Source organism: Arvicola amphibius, chromosome X (genome assembly GCF_903992535.2).
Source record: "Arvicola amphibius chromosome X, mArvAmp1.2, whole genome shotgun sequence".
Taxonomy (NCBI): Eukaryota; Metazoa; Chordata; class Mammalia; order Rodentia; family Cricetidae; genus Arvicola; species Arvicola amphibius.
The window spans coordinates 65,616,182-65,630,990 of record NC_052065.1 but is presented as its reverse complement, the minus strand read 5'-3'; the positions used below and the strand labels follow the sequence as shown (position 1 = coordinate 65,630,990).

The following is a 14,809-nucleotide window of genomic DNA, read 5'->3' as shown; positions in this document are numbered from 1 at the left end:
TTATTTATGTATTTTTAAAAGAAAACAAACAATCCTTTTTCATTTTACATACCATTCCAAGTTCCCATTCCCTCCCTTCCTCCCCTTCCCTCCACATAACACCTAACACATCCACCGCACCCACTATCCACTCCTCAGAGAGGTTAAGTTACATTGCTTTGGGGAAAGTCTAAGGCCCTCCCTACTATAACTAGACTGAGCAAGGTATCCATCCAAACAGAGCAGGTTCCCAAAAAAGCGAGCAAAACCAGTAGGGACAAATCCTAGTGCCATTTCCAGTGGCCCCACAGTCTGTTCCAGCCATAAAACTGTAACCCACACGTTCAGAGGGACTACTTTGAACCTAAGCTGTTTCCTTCCCTGTCTGGCTGGAGTTGGTGAGCACCCATTAGCTCAGCTAAACTGTTTCAGTAAGTATCTCCATCATGGTCTTGACCTTGTTGCTCATATTCTTACTCCTCCCATTCTCAACTGGACTTTGGGAGCTCAGTCCAGTGCTCAGATGCTGGTCTCTGCCTTTGTTTCCATCAGTTACTGGATGAATGGTCTATGGTGATATTTAAGATATACATCAGTCTGACTACAGGGCAAGGCCAGTTCAGGCATCCTCTCCTCTATTGCTTAGGGTCTTAGCTGGGGTCATCCTTGTGAATTACTGGGAATTTCACTAGTGCCAGGATTCTTGTTAACCCCATAATGGCTCCCTCAATCAAATAGCCTTTTCTTTGCTCTCATCTCTGTCCTTTGTCCATCTCAACTATCCTATTCCCTCAAGTTCTCCTCCCCGACTCCTTCTACCCTCATCTTCCATTTCCATTCTCCCTACTTCTCCTACCTTCATCCTCCCAATTTTGTCAGGCTATCTTGTCTGTTTCCCTTTCCAGGTGAATCCCGTCTGTTTTTCTTAGGATTCACCTTGTTATTGACCTTCTCTAGGATCCTGAACTCAATATACTTTGTTTACAGCTAGTATCCACTTATAAGTGACTACATACCATGTTCATCTTTCTAGGTCTGGGTTATCTCACTCAGGATGATTTTTATTTCTAGTTCTATCTCTTTGCATGCAAATTTGAAGATGTCATAGTTTTTTTACTGCTGAGTAGTACTCTAATGTGTAAATTGCTACATTTTTTTATCAATTCTTCAATTGAGGGGCATCTAAGTTGTTTCTAGGTCCTGGCTATTACAAATAATGCTGCTTGGAACATAGATGAACAAGTGTCCTTGTACTATGATTGAGCATCTTTTGGATATATGCCCAAGAGTGCTATTGCTGGGTCCTGAGATAGGTTGATTCTCAATTTTCTAAGAAAGAGTCATATTGATTTCCAAAGTGGTTGTACAAGTACAAATTTGCATTCCTACCAGCAATGGAGGAATGTTACCCTTATTTCACATCCTCTCCAGCATAAGCTATCATTGGTGTTTTTGATCTTAGCTATTCCGACTGGTGTAAAATGGTATCTCAAAGTTGTTTTGATTTGCATTTCCCTGATGGCTAAGGATGTTGAATATTTTCTTAAGGGTCTTTCAGCCATTTGAGATTCTTCTGTTGAGAATTCTCAGTTTAGTCCTGTGCCCTATTTTTTAATTGGGTTATTTGGAATTTTGATGTCTAATTTCTTGAGTTCTTTATATATTTTGGAGATCAGTCCTCTGTCTGATATGGGTTTGTAGAAGATCTTTTCCAATTCAGTAGGCTTCCTTTTTGTCTTATTGACAGTGTTCTTTGCTTTACAAAAGCTTCAGTTTCAGGATGTCCCATTTATTTACTATTGTTCTCAGTGTCTGTCCTCTTGGGGTTATATCTAGAAAGTGGTCTCCTTTGCCCATGCATTGAAGGCTACTTCCCACTTCCTCTTCTAATAGGTTCAATGTGATAAGATTTATATGAGGTCTTTAATACATTTGGACTTAAGTTTTGTGCATGATGATAGATATGGATCTATTTTCATGCTTCTACATGTTGACATCCTGTTATGCCAGAACCATTTGTTGAAGATGTTTTCTTTTTTCCATTGTATATTTTTAACTTCTTTGTCAAAAATCAGGTGTTCATTGGTGTGTGGATTAACATCCAGGTCTTCGATTCAATTCCATTTGTCAACCTCTCTGTTTTTGTGCCAACACCAAGCTGTTTTCATTACTGTAGTTCTGTAATAGAGCTTGATGTCAGAGATTGTGATGCTTCCACATGTTACATTATTGTATGGGATTGTTTTGGCTATTCTGGGTTTTTTGTTTTTCCATATGAAGTTGGTTATTCTTTCAAAGTCTGTGAAAAATTGTGTTGGGATTTTAATGGGGATTGCATTGAATCTATAGACGGCTTTTTGTAGGGTTGCCATTTTTTATTATGTTGATCCCACCTATCCAAGAGAATGGGAGATCTTTTCCATTTTCTGGTATCTTCTTCAGTTTCTTTCTTCAAAGACTTAGTTTTTCTCAAAAAAGCTCTTTCACTTCTTTGGTTAGTGTTGCCTATATGTATATACATACATATATATACATATATGTGGGTATACATATATACACATATATGTATATATGTGTGTATATATGTATATATATATATATATAGGGTTAATATAGTTTAAGTTATTTGTGGCTATTGTAAAGGGTGATGATTCTCTGATTTCTTTCTCAGCTTTTTTATCATTTGTATACAGGAGGGCTACTGATTTTTTTTAGTTGATCTTGTATCTTATCACATTACTGATGGTATTTCTCAGCTGTAGAAGTCCCCTAGTAGAGTAATGGGGTCACACACACATACACACACACACACACACACACACACACACACACATAATCATATCACCTGCAAATAATTAAAGTTTTACTTCTTCATTTCCAAATAGTAGCCCCTTGATCTCCTTTTGTTTTCTTATTGCTATAGCCAGAACTTCAAGAACTATACTGAATAGATATGGAGAGAGTGAGCAGCCTCATCTTGTTCCAGATTTTACTGGGATCGCTTGAAATTTCTCTCCATTTAAGTTGATGTTTGCTGTCAGCTTACTGTATATTCCTTTTATTATGTTTAGATATGTTTCTTGTATCACTGATCTCTCCAAGACCTTTATCATAAAAGAGTGTTGGATTTTGTCAAGTGCTTTTTCAGCATCTAAAGAGATGATCATGTTTTTTAATTTTCGTTTATTTATATGATTAATTACATTGATAGATTTTTCTATGTTGAACCACCCCTGCATCTCTAATGAAGCTGACTTGATCATAGTGGATGATTTTTTGATGTGTCCTTGCATTTGGTTTGTTATTATTTTATTGAGTATTTTTGCACCTACGTTTATGAGTGAAATTGGTCTGTAATTTTCTGTCTTGGTTGAGTCTTTGTATGGTATTGGTATCAGGGTAACTATAGCCCCATAAAAATGAGTTTGGCAATGTTCTTTCTGTTTCTATTATGTGGGACACTTTGAGGAGGATAGGGATGAACTCTTCTTTGAAGTTCTGCTAGAATTCTACACTGAAACCATTCGGCCCTGGGATTTTTTTTGGTTGAGGGGCTTTTGATGACAGCTTCTATTTCCTTGCAGGCTATAAGTCTATCTAAATTGTACACCTGGTCTTCATTTAATTTTAGTATATGGTACTTATCCATGAAATTATCCATTTCTTTTAAATTTTTCAATTTTGTAGAGTACATGTTTGTATACTATGACCTAATAATTGTCTGAATTTCCTCAGTATCTGTTGTTATGTCCCCCTTTTTATTTCTTATTTTGTTAATTTGGATGTTCTCTTTCTATCTTTTAGTTATTTTAGATAAGGGTATGTTTATCTTGATGATTTTCCCAAAAAAAAAACCACAGCTCTTTGTTTTATTGATTATTTGTATTGCTTTTGTCTCTATTTTGTTGATTTCAGCCCTCAGTTTGATTATTTTCTATCTTCTACTCCTTGGGTGAGTCTGCCTTTCTGTTCTAGAGCTTTCAGTTGTGCTGATAAGTCACTAGTGTGAGCTTTCTCCATTTTATTTATGTAGGCACTTAATGTGATGAACTTTTCTTTTAGCACTTCTTTCAGAGTGTACCATAGCTTTGGGTATGTTATACCTTAATTTTCATTGAATTCTAGGAAGTCTTTTGTAGGAGAAGTGTCACTTGTTAGTTCCCAGCTGCCCATCTACAATAGACCCAAAATAATCTCACAGAAATTGTATTAATTAAATCACTGCTTGGCCCATTAGCTTTAGCTTCTTATTGAATAACTCTTATATTAATATAACCCATTTGTATTATTCTGTATATTGTCACGTGGCTGTGGCTTACTGGATAAAGTTCCTAGCTCTGTCTCCGGCAGCTCCATGGCTTCTCCCTGATTCCACCTCCTTTCTCCCAACATTCAGATTAGCCTTCCCTTCCTACCTAATTTCTGCCTTGCTATAGGCCCAAAGCAGTTTCTTTATTAATCAATGGTACAGAGGGAAATCCCACATCAGTCTTTAATTTCTTTCTTTATTTCTTCCTTAAACCAGGGGTAGTTCAATAGAGCACTGTTTAATTTACATGTGTTTGTGGGTTTTCTGAAATTAGTGTTGCTGTTGAATTCTAATTTTAAGCCATGGTGATCTGATAGATACAGGGGGTTATTCCAGATTTTTTGTATCTGTTGAGATTTGCTTTGTTACCGAGTATGTGATCAATATTAGAGAAGGATACATGAGGTGCTGAGAAGGTATATTCTTTAGCACTTGGGTGGAATGTTCTGTAGATGTCTGTTAATTCCATTTGAATCATGATACCTGTTAGTTCTCTGATTCTCTAATAGGTTTCTATCTGGTTGACCTGTCCATCAGGAGAGTAGGGTATTGAAGTCTACTATTAGTGTGTGGGGTTTGATGTGCCATTTAAGCTTTATTAATGTTTGTTTTAAGTTAGTGGGTGCTCTTGTATTTGGGACATAGATGTTTAGGATTGAGACTTCATCTTGATGGATTGTTCCTGTTATGAATATAAAGTGTCCTTCTCCATATTTGACTGATTTTAGTTTGAAGTCTATTTTGTTACATATTAGATAGCTACACCCACTTGTTTATTAGTCCATTTGATTGGAAAATCTTTTCCCTCACCCTTTACTATGAGGTAATGTCTGTCTTTGAGGTTGAGGTGTGTTTCTTGTATACAGCAGAAGACTAGATCCTGCTTTTGTGTCCATTCTCTTAGCCTCTGTCTTGTTATAGGTGAATTGAGTCTTTTGATATTGAGAATTCAATGACCAATGATTGTTAATTGCTGTGATTTTTCAGTGATGTTACGTGTGTTTCCTTTCCTAGAGTTTTGTTGGTGTGAGGTTATCTGTTTATTGTCTTTTTGTGGGTTCAGTTAGCTTCCATGGGCTGGGGTTTTCCTTCTAGTACTTTCTGTAGAGCTGGATTTGTAGAAGGATATTGTTTAAATCTGGTTTTTTCATGGAATATCTTGTTTTCTCCATCGATGATGATTGAAAGTTTTGCTGGGTATAGTAGTCTGGGCTTGCATCTGTGGTCTCTTAGTGTCTGCAGCACATCTGCCCAGGACTTTCTAGAGTTCATGGTTTCCATTGAGAAGTTGGGTATAATTCTGATAGGTCTACCTTATATGTTTTTGACCTTTTTTCTTATGTAACTCTTAATATTATTTCTTTATTTTATGTGTTTTGTGTTTTTATTTTTATATGGCGAGGGGATTTTTTTTTGATCCAGGCTATTTGCTGTTCTGTAAGCTTCTGGTGCCTTCATAGGGCTATCCTTCCTTAGGTTTGGAAAGTTTTCTTATATGACTTTGTTGAATATATTTTCTGTGCCTTTGACTGGAGTTCTTCTCCTTTTTCTATCCTCATTATTCTTAAGTTTGACCTTTTCATAGTGTCCCAGATTTCCTAGATGTATTATGTTAAGAATTTGTTGGACTTAATGTTTTATTTGACCACTGAATCAATTTCTTCTATAGTATTTTCAACACCTGAGAGTCTCTCTTCTATCTCTTGTATTCTGTTCATTATACTTGCCTCTATAGTTTCCATTTATTTACCCAGATTTTTCATATTCAGAATTCCCTTGGTTTATTTATTGCCTCTATTTCAGACTTCAATACTTGAACTGTTTTCTTCACTTGTTTGATTGTTTTTGCTTGGTTTTTTGGGTTTCTTTGAGAAATTTATTAATTTCTTCTACTTTTTGTTTGTCTTTTCCACCATTTTTGAAGAGAGTTTTTTATTTCCTCTTTAACAATCTCCAACATCTTCATAAAGTTATGTTTAAAATCATATTCTTCTGCTTCTTCTGGGTTAGGATAATCAAGTCTTCCTGATGTATGACCACTGGGTTCTGGTGTTACCATGCTGCTTTTTAGGTTGTTAGATGAACTCTTGCATTGGCACCTACCCATCTCTTCCTTCAATTGATGCCAGCAGTATCTTTGCATCTTGGTCCAATCGTTGAAGTGCCAGTCTTTGTCTTGGTAACTATTCTTGCTCTGCTCTATACTGTCACTGTCTGTGTCTTAGGGGTTTTTGAGCAGTGTACCTGCAGGAAACTCACCTACTGGCTGGTTATAGAAGCTGAGAAAGGTGGGGTTCAGGGTTTTGTCCAGGTATGGAAGGCCTAGTGAGTGGGGTGTCTTCCTGGATGTCTGGTCACTCACCTCTTGGACCTCTCTGTGTAGTAGCAGGCAGTGTTTCGGAGTTCCACTGAGGTTTCAAAGGGATAGGAGGACTTGTGGGCAGGGCAGGATTTGTAAATTGCAGGGTTTGATGGCTGGTGTGGGGGTAATGGAGCAGCCTACCTACAGGAAATTCTCCTGCTGGCTGGCTAGAGAAGCCAAGACAGGTAAGGGAGGGGCCCAGGGTTTTGCCTAGAGGTAGGGAGGGCCTAGAGAGTGGGGTGTACCACCGGGTGGCTGGTCACTCACTTCTTGGTCCTCTCTGTGTAATAGAAGACTATGTTTCAAAGAGTTCCTCTGAGGTTGAAGGGGATAGGAGGTTTTGGGGCAGGGCTACCTACATACATTTTGAAAACATGAGACTCTTACTCTCAGGGTTGTGGATTAGCACCCCACATTGGGCACCATTTTGTAGGTGTAGGATGCTCATTCATTCCCAGCCACCCAGACCCAAAATAATAACACAGAAACTCTATTAATTAACATGGATTGCCCAATCACTTAGGTATATTCCCAGCTAGCTCTTATATCTTAAATTAACCCATTTCAATTATTTTATATTTAACACGAGGCTCATGGTTTACTGGTAAGGTTCCAGGGACTCTGCTTCCTTCAGCACCTATGTGGCATCTCTCTGACTCTGCCTTCTATTTTTCTCTTCTATTCCCACCTTGCTTTATACTGCACTACAATAGGCCCAAAGCTGATTTTTTATTATCCAATAGTATAAAACATATTCACAACATATAGAAGGGAATCACGCACCACTAAACAGACAGAAATCAAAGCAATACCACTGAAATTGAGAACAAGACAAGGTTGTCCACTCTCTCCATATCTATTCAATATAGTACTTAAGGTTCTACCTAGAGAATAAGACAACAAAAGGAGATCAAGGGGAAACAAATCAGAAACAAAGAAGTCAAACACTCACTATTTGTTGATGATATGATAGTTTATATAAGTGACCCCAAAACTTTTACCAAGGAATTCATACAACTCATAAACACCTTCAGTAATGTAGCAGATGCAAGATGAATTCAAAAATACCAGTAGCAATCCTTTAAACTGATAATAAATGGACTGAGAAAGAAATCAGAGAAACATCACCCTTTACAATAGCCACAAATAACATAAAATATCTCAGAGTAACTCTAACCAAACAAGTGAAGAAATGCATGACAATAACTTGAAATCTTTGAAGAAGGAAATTGAAGACACCAGAAAATGTAAAGAGCTCTCATGCTCTTGGGTAGGTAGAAATAATACCACAAAATGTCAATCTTACCAAAAGCAATCTATAGATTCAATAGGATTCCCATCAAAATCTCAGCAAAATTCTTCACAGAATTCAAAAGAACAATACTTAAATTCATATGAGAAAGCAAAAAACCAAGGATAGCCAGAACAATTCTGTACAATAAAGGAACTTCTGGAGGCATCACAATCCCTGACCTCAAGCTCTAATACAGAGTTACAGTAATGAAAACAGCTTGGTGTTGGCATAAAAACAGACAGGAGGAAAATGGAATTGAATTGAAGACCCAGATATAAATTCACACACCTATAAACATCTGATTTTTGACAAAAAAAAAGCAAAAAATATAAACTAGAAAAAAGAAAGCATATTCAACAAAAGGTGGTGGCATAAGCAGATATCAACATATAGAAGAATGAAAAGAGATTCATCTCTGTCACCATGCATAAAACTCAAGTTCAAATGGTTCAAAGACCTCAAAATAAAACTAACCACACTGAACCTCACAGAAAAGAAAGTGTGAAGTATACTTGAATGCACAGGAGACCACTTCCTAAATAATATAACCCCAGTAGTACAAACACTGAGAGCAACAATTAATAAATGAGACCTCCTGGAACTGAGAAGCTTCTGTAAAGCAAAAGACACATTCAATAAGTCAAAATGACAGCCTACAAAAAAGAAAAGATCTTTACCAACTCCAAATCAGAGAGAGGACTGATCTCCAAAATATACAAAGAATTCAAGAAACTGGTCATTAACAGAACAAAAGAACCAATTTTTAAAAATGGGGTACAGACCTAAACAAAGAACTCTCAACAAACAAATATAAATGGCTGAAAGACAATTAAGGAAATGGTCAACATCCTTAGTCATCAGAGAAATTCAAATCAAAACAATTCTGCAATTCCATCTTAAACCTATCAGAATGGCCAAGATCAAAAACACCAATAACTGCTTATACTGGAGAGGATATGGGGTAAAGAAAACACTCCTCCATTGCTGGTGGGAGTGCAAACTGGTTCAGCCACTTTGGAAATCCGCATGGCGATTTCTCAGAAAATCAGAAAACAATTTGCCTCAAGACCCAGCAATACCAATTTTGGGTATATACCCAAAGGATGCTCAATCACACCCCAGGGACACGAGTTCAACTGTGTTCACAGCAGCATTACTTGTAGTACCCAGAACCTGGAAACAATCTAAATGTCCCTCAATCAAAGAATGGATAAAGAAAATATGGTACATTTACACATGGAGTACTACATAGCAGAAAAAAATAATGACACATTGAAATTTGTAGGCAAATAGATGGAGCTAAAAACCATTGTATTGAGTGAGGTAACCCAAACCCAGAGAGACAATATAATACGTATTCACTCATAAGTGGCTTTTAGACATAAAGGAAACAAAAAACAGCCTACAATTCACAACCCCAAAGAACCTAGACAGCAAAGAGGACCCTAAGCGACATATACATGGATCTATACAGGAAGTAGAAAAAGACAAGATCTCCTCAGTAATCTGGGATCATGGGGATCATAGAAAGGGTGGAAGGGTGGGGGGAGAAAGGGAGAGGAGCAGAGAAAAATAATTAGCTCAGTAAAAACAAGAAATAAACTTAAAACAAAAACAAAAAACGAAAAAGAACTTAGCTTTCAATGTTGGGAGGAAAAGGCATGGGAAGAGAATGACGTTGCCTGTTTTCTTACATTTCTGATCACACTTAAAGGCTTTTTTTTTCTTTTTTTTTCGGTTTTTCGAGACAGGGTTTCTCTGAAGCTTTTTTAGAGCCTGTCCTGGAACTAGCTCTTGTAGACCAGGCTGGCCTCGAACTCACAGAGATCCGTCTGCCTCTGCCTCCCGAGTGCTGGGATTAAAGGCATGGGCCACCACTGCCCGGCCACTTAAAGGCTTTTAAGTAGGCTTTGCTTAAAAGTATCAATCCCTTCAATCTTTAGAGGGGTCTTTTTAGGAATTCTTTAGTGTTGTGAAATACACTAGGTGTTTTTAAGGTTTTGCTCAGCACCTCTTGCCTTGGGCATCCCGCTCTCTAAACTTGATCATCTGACATAGAAATTTAGAGCTGTTCTGTGGTGTGTCCTCCAGCTTGTGATAACCACTCACCTCCCAGATCATATCCTTCATCAACTTGGTATGCTTGATGAGGCACTGCTGCTCCTCAATGCAAGCTGGAGCCTACTAGAAATATTTTGCCCATACATAAAGTGATTTTAAGTTATCCAAACTTCAAGGAAAACTGTGGTTCTTTATCATTTATTCAAGTATTATGAGACTAGGACTGTTTATTAGTTGTTAAATATATATGAGATCCCATGTAAACAAAGATTATCTTCACAGTGGTAATGAGGGTACTGTGGCCCTACATCATCTTCAGCCCTGCACAGTCTACTTTTTAAGGTAAGAAGTCTGTCCTATACAACCTGTAACCAGCCTGTAAGCCAGCCAAGACTCCTTTACCTATGAGAGTTTAGTACTTAAAATTCCTGAAGTCAGAGTGGTTATTTACCAGCAAAATGCCCTTTCCTTCCAGCTTCAAACAACCCCTCTTCCATACTCATGTAAGCAACCCTAGTTTAACTAATTAGGTTACCCTGAAAAGAAAGGCCAAGAAGGTAGAAAGTGGGGGACTATTGGGAATGAGAAGGGAACAAAAGAGAAAAAATGGGAAAGGAGGAGGTATAGTCTTCTATAAAAATGCCATAATGTGAGCCATTACCATGTATAAACAATATAGGCTAACAACAGAGCAACAAAACATGTGTCTAGAAGCATAATCCTGCAACTCAGTACTTGAAAGCTTATGACAATTGCTGTTACCCTTTCAGAGTTACAACCATAAGAGATGCACAGCACAGAAATGTGTCTGAAGTGGTTAGTTTCACAACACGTGGCTGTGAACCGGACCCTCCACTTGCACCCAAACTAATTAGCAGAACCAAGAACAGCCTGACCCTGGAGTGGAAAGTAAGGATTTTACTGACAAAAGCATCTCAGTGTGACTTTAAAACAGTCTCTGGTATCCTGAACTTTAAAGATGGATTATGCATGCTTCATCAAACTTACTTCTCTAATGCTTCTCTTCACAATGCTCTTTCTCTTCGCTCTGAGAGGTCCTGCCAAGCAAATTGAGAAATGTAAATAGAATTTAGACAATTAATTAAAAGTGAACTGCGCCTATCCAGCACTTAAATTTTGGTATTAGTCATCACAATTACTAATAAATATATCTCTCCATTTTCTTAGGTATCAGTTTTAATTTCTTTCCTTTTGTGTAGTCTGAAAACACAAAGTACAGAATCACTGTGTGTCTTGTAGACTGTAAAACATGTGCTTTAACCTTAAATCTGAATTGCCATGAAAGAATACACAAAAATTTTACAGTAATTTATACCACCATAAATGCATTCACATATGTATATAATATGTAACACACTTAAATATTTATTATGTAAAAATAACCGATCATAATTTTATTATTCTGATCTATTCAGGGTTCCAACGACAATGGATCCAAAATAAGCAGCTTTCTTTTGGAATGGGATGAGGTATGCACATTTATTTTGATTTTATTTTTATTAAAATACCTTTTCATATAATATATGCAGGTTACTATTTTCCCTCCCTCAACTCCAGATCCCCTGCGCATCCCCCATTTACATCCAAAGACTTTCTTATTCTCCTTAGAAAATAGGCATCTAAAACAAGAAAGAAGAAAATAATAAGATATGTAAAAACAAGGAAACCTGAATAGGACAAAACAAACAAATGAACAGAAAAAAAGGGGGAAAAAAGCACATAAACACATAAAGACATAGAGACCCATGTTTGCACACCTAGAAATCTCATAAGGATCGAAAACCATAATATCTAAGCAAAAGACTTCTAGATAATTTTAAATGCCCAGACAAAGTATTACGAGTCACTAAAAAATCTTTAAAAATACTATTGAGAGCCGGGCGGTGGTGGCGCACGCCTTTAATCCCAGCACTTGGGAGGCAGAGGCAGGCAGATCTCTGTGAGTTCGAGGCCAGCCTGGTCTACAAGAGCTAGTTCCAGGACAGGCTCTAAAACTACAGTGAAACCCTGTCTCGAAAAACCAAAAAAAAAAAAAAATACTATTGAGTTCATTTTGCGTTAGTCAACTACTGCTGGGAATGGATCCTGGCCTGAAGTGTGGATTAGATACCCAGTGAGGCTACATGGGAGAAAATGATTTTTTCCTTTGCAAGCACTTTGCAACAGGAGATAACTTCCGGGTAAAGGATGGGAGCTTCAGTCCATTTTCCTCCCTCAGTGCAGGGACCCCATCAGGCTTAAACCTCATGCACAGATACCTTTAAAAATCATTCACCTGATTGTGAATGATTAAGGTTATGACAAGTATGTGCTGTTAAGTGCAGTATTTTGAAATATTCTAATATATTGTGTGCATTGTCAAGGGTAAAGGTGAAGAGTTCAAAATTTGCTACAGTGGTCCCATGAAACAGCACAAGATCTTTAAACTGACCACTTCTACGAAGTATGCATTCAGATTAGCTGCCAAAAATTACTTCGGCTCCAGGTACACTGAATTATTTTCACTATTGAAAAGTCTACAGTGCCATGAGATCCTGAAACTGGTGTTTCCACTTTAACATATCCTTTTAGTAATTTCAGTGAAATAGCCGTCTTCTACACATCAGGAAACACACCTCCGGCACCGCTGCCACCTAAGTTGAAAGAAGCAGGAGTCTATAGTTTGTGGCTGGAATGGCGTGCCCCAACAAACCCAAACCCAAATGACACTCTGACTTATGTACTCGAGATGGAGGAACCAAAATCTGTAAGTTTCCTGTTTGGGGGCTATGATCCTTAGCCTCATCTCTCAATACCTTTTTATACTCACTTCTCACTTGGAGGGCAGAACAACCTTGAGTCCCTGTGTTCTGAATGGGCTCAATGCAGAGCAACTGTTGGGCAAGTCTGCATAGGTCGCTCATCCTCAACTAGCTGAACGCAAAAGCAGCATCTCTGTACTCTGCTCGTTCTATTCAAAGACCTCTGTTAGCATTTTCAGCTCCAGCCCTGTTCTGGCTGACTCTCTGTGGTCACAGATATCTTTCAGCACCTTTACACAATTCTGCCAAGCTGTACACCTTCATCTCGGTTTTTTCGTGTGGGTGGGGGCAACTATTTCATTCCATTTGGAGCTTTTAAATCTGTGTCAAAGAGCCAGTCAATTTAAACAACAGCCACAAATTACTGTGTACAAGCCACAAAATTTTAAATGAAGGAGATAACATTGAGATGTGTTCTGGGTCGTCACCTATAGGTGACTTGCTCTTACATGTGCTATCTCACTATGTTGTGAAAAATGGAACATTTAAAACTAAAAATTATCTCCATTGTCTATTGAAACTAACTTCTCTCACACAATACATCCCTTTACAACACCACTCCTCCTAGATCCACCCCAACACACACACACACACACACACACACACACACACACCTCCCAGATCTGCTACTCCTTCGTTTCCTTTCAAAAATGAGCAGGCCTCCATGAGACAACAAGCAAACACAGCCAAACAAGATACAATATGACAAGGCAAAAGCCCTCATATCAGAGCTAGACAAGGCAACCCAATAGGAGGGAAAAACTCTCAAACACAGGCAAAGAGTCAGAGATACACCCATTCCCACTGTTAGGAGTCCCAGAAAAGCATCAAGCTAACAGCTATAACATATATGCAGAGGAATTGGTGCAGACCCTTTGGGGTTCCGAAAGTCTAAGGTACTTTCTCAAGACCATTAAGGTAGACAGTAAGTTGAAGCTAGAGCTCAAACCTAAGCTTCATTCCTAAATTCCCTGTCCTTCATTTTCAGAGATTGGGTTTTAAACGTAAATACAGTGGAGAAGATCTCTCCTGCATTGTAAGACATCTTCAAAGAAGTACTACATACAAATTTCGGGTATGTGGCATAATATAATAATTGGTGTTGCGTTTTCATATAAGACTAAACTCTCGCTGGAATAAATGCTTGTTTTTTTCTTTGAAATGAAACTTTGCTTTACATTTAATTTTTGAAAATGCTCACCCAGCTGCACATTACACATTATCAAAGCAGACGTTTATTTCCAATGCCCAACAAAATATTTTCTTTTACACAAACAGATTTTTGCCTGCAATCTAGAAGGAAGAAGCAACCCCAGCAGAGAAGTAAAATATTCTACTTGTCCAGCCAAGCCTGAATACCCAAAGAAACCATATGTAGTGGGAGGAATCCATGCACACAAAGTAAAAATTGGATGGGGTAAATAATTCTTCTATGTCTAAAATTTGTTCTCCCCATAATAACTGTTGAAAAGAAATCTTTCTGCAATTGCTCTATGCTTAATAAAATGTTCCCATTTGCTTGTGAAATATTCTGTCGTATAAATGAGTTTATATAACCCTATTTTTTCCTAATTTGCTATTGAATTTCCTATAGCTAGCTTAATTATTCACACATGAACCAACTTTTGAACTTCATATGGATCCTTAAATAACTGTCTTCCAAATAAAATTTTAGACAACATAGTTACTGTAGAAAGAATTTTGTGTCACAGATAAATGTCAGCTTAATCAAAAGTTATATTTAAACATACTTATTGCCTCAACTACATAGCTTAAAATTATTCACATATTCCTTTCATTTTAGTTCCTTACCAAGAACTTTGAAATACTATCTAAATATTTGATGAGTAATATCAAATGAATGTAACTTGTACTAGGTTTGTAGATTGTTACTAGTATATAGATATAAATATAACAATGAGACATGTTTTTATTTTTCTCTTTGAGAAGTTACAATTAATGAGATAAAATTTTAGTGAAAG

General features: G+C 37.4%; 1 protein-coding gene across 1 annotated transcript in view; it reads left to right on the top strand.

Annotated features, from left to right (window-relative positions):
- LOC119804314 (fibronectin type III domain containing protein 3C1-like) overlaps positions 1–14,809 on the top strand; it is a 35,955-nt gene that overhangs the window by 8,151 nt on the left and 12,995 nt on the right. Inside the window, 7 exon segments of the mRNA XM_038315769.2 lie at positions 10,288–10,347; positions 10,776–10,914; positions 11,442–11,495; positions 12,390–12,511; positions 12,598–12,772; positions 13,816–13,902; positions 14,106–14,244. Coding sequence (XP_038171697.2) covers positions 10,288–10,347; positions 10,776–10,914; positions 11,442–11,495; positions 12,390–12,511; positions 12,598–12,772; positions 13,816–13,902; positions 14,106–14,244 — 776 coding nt within the window.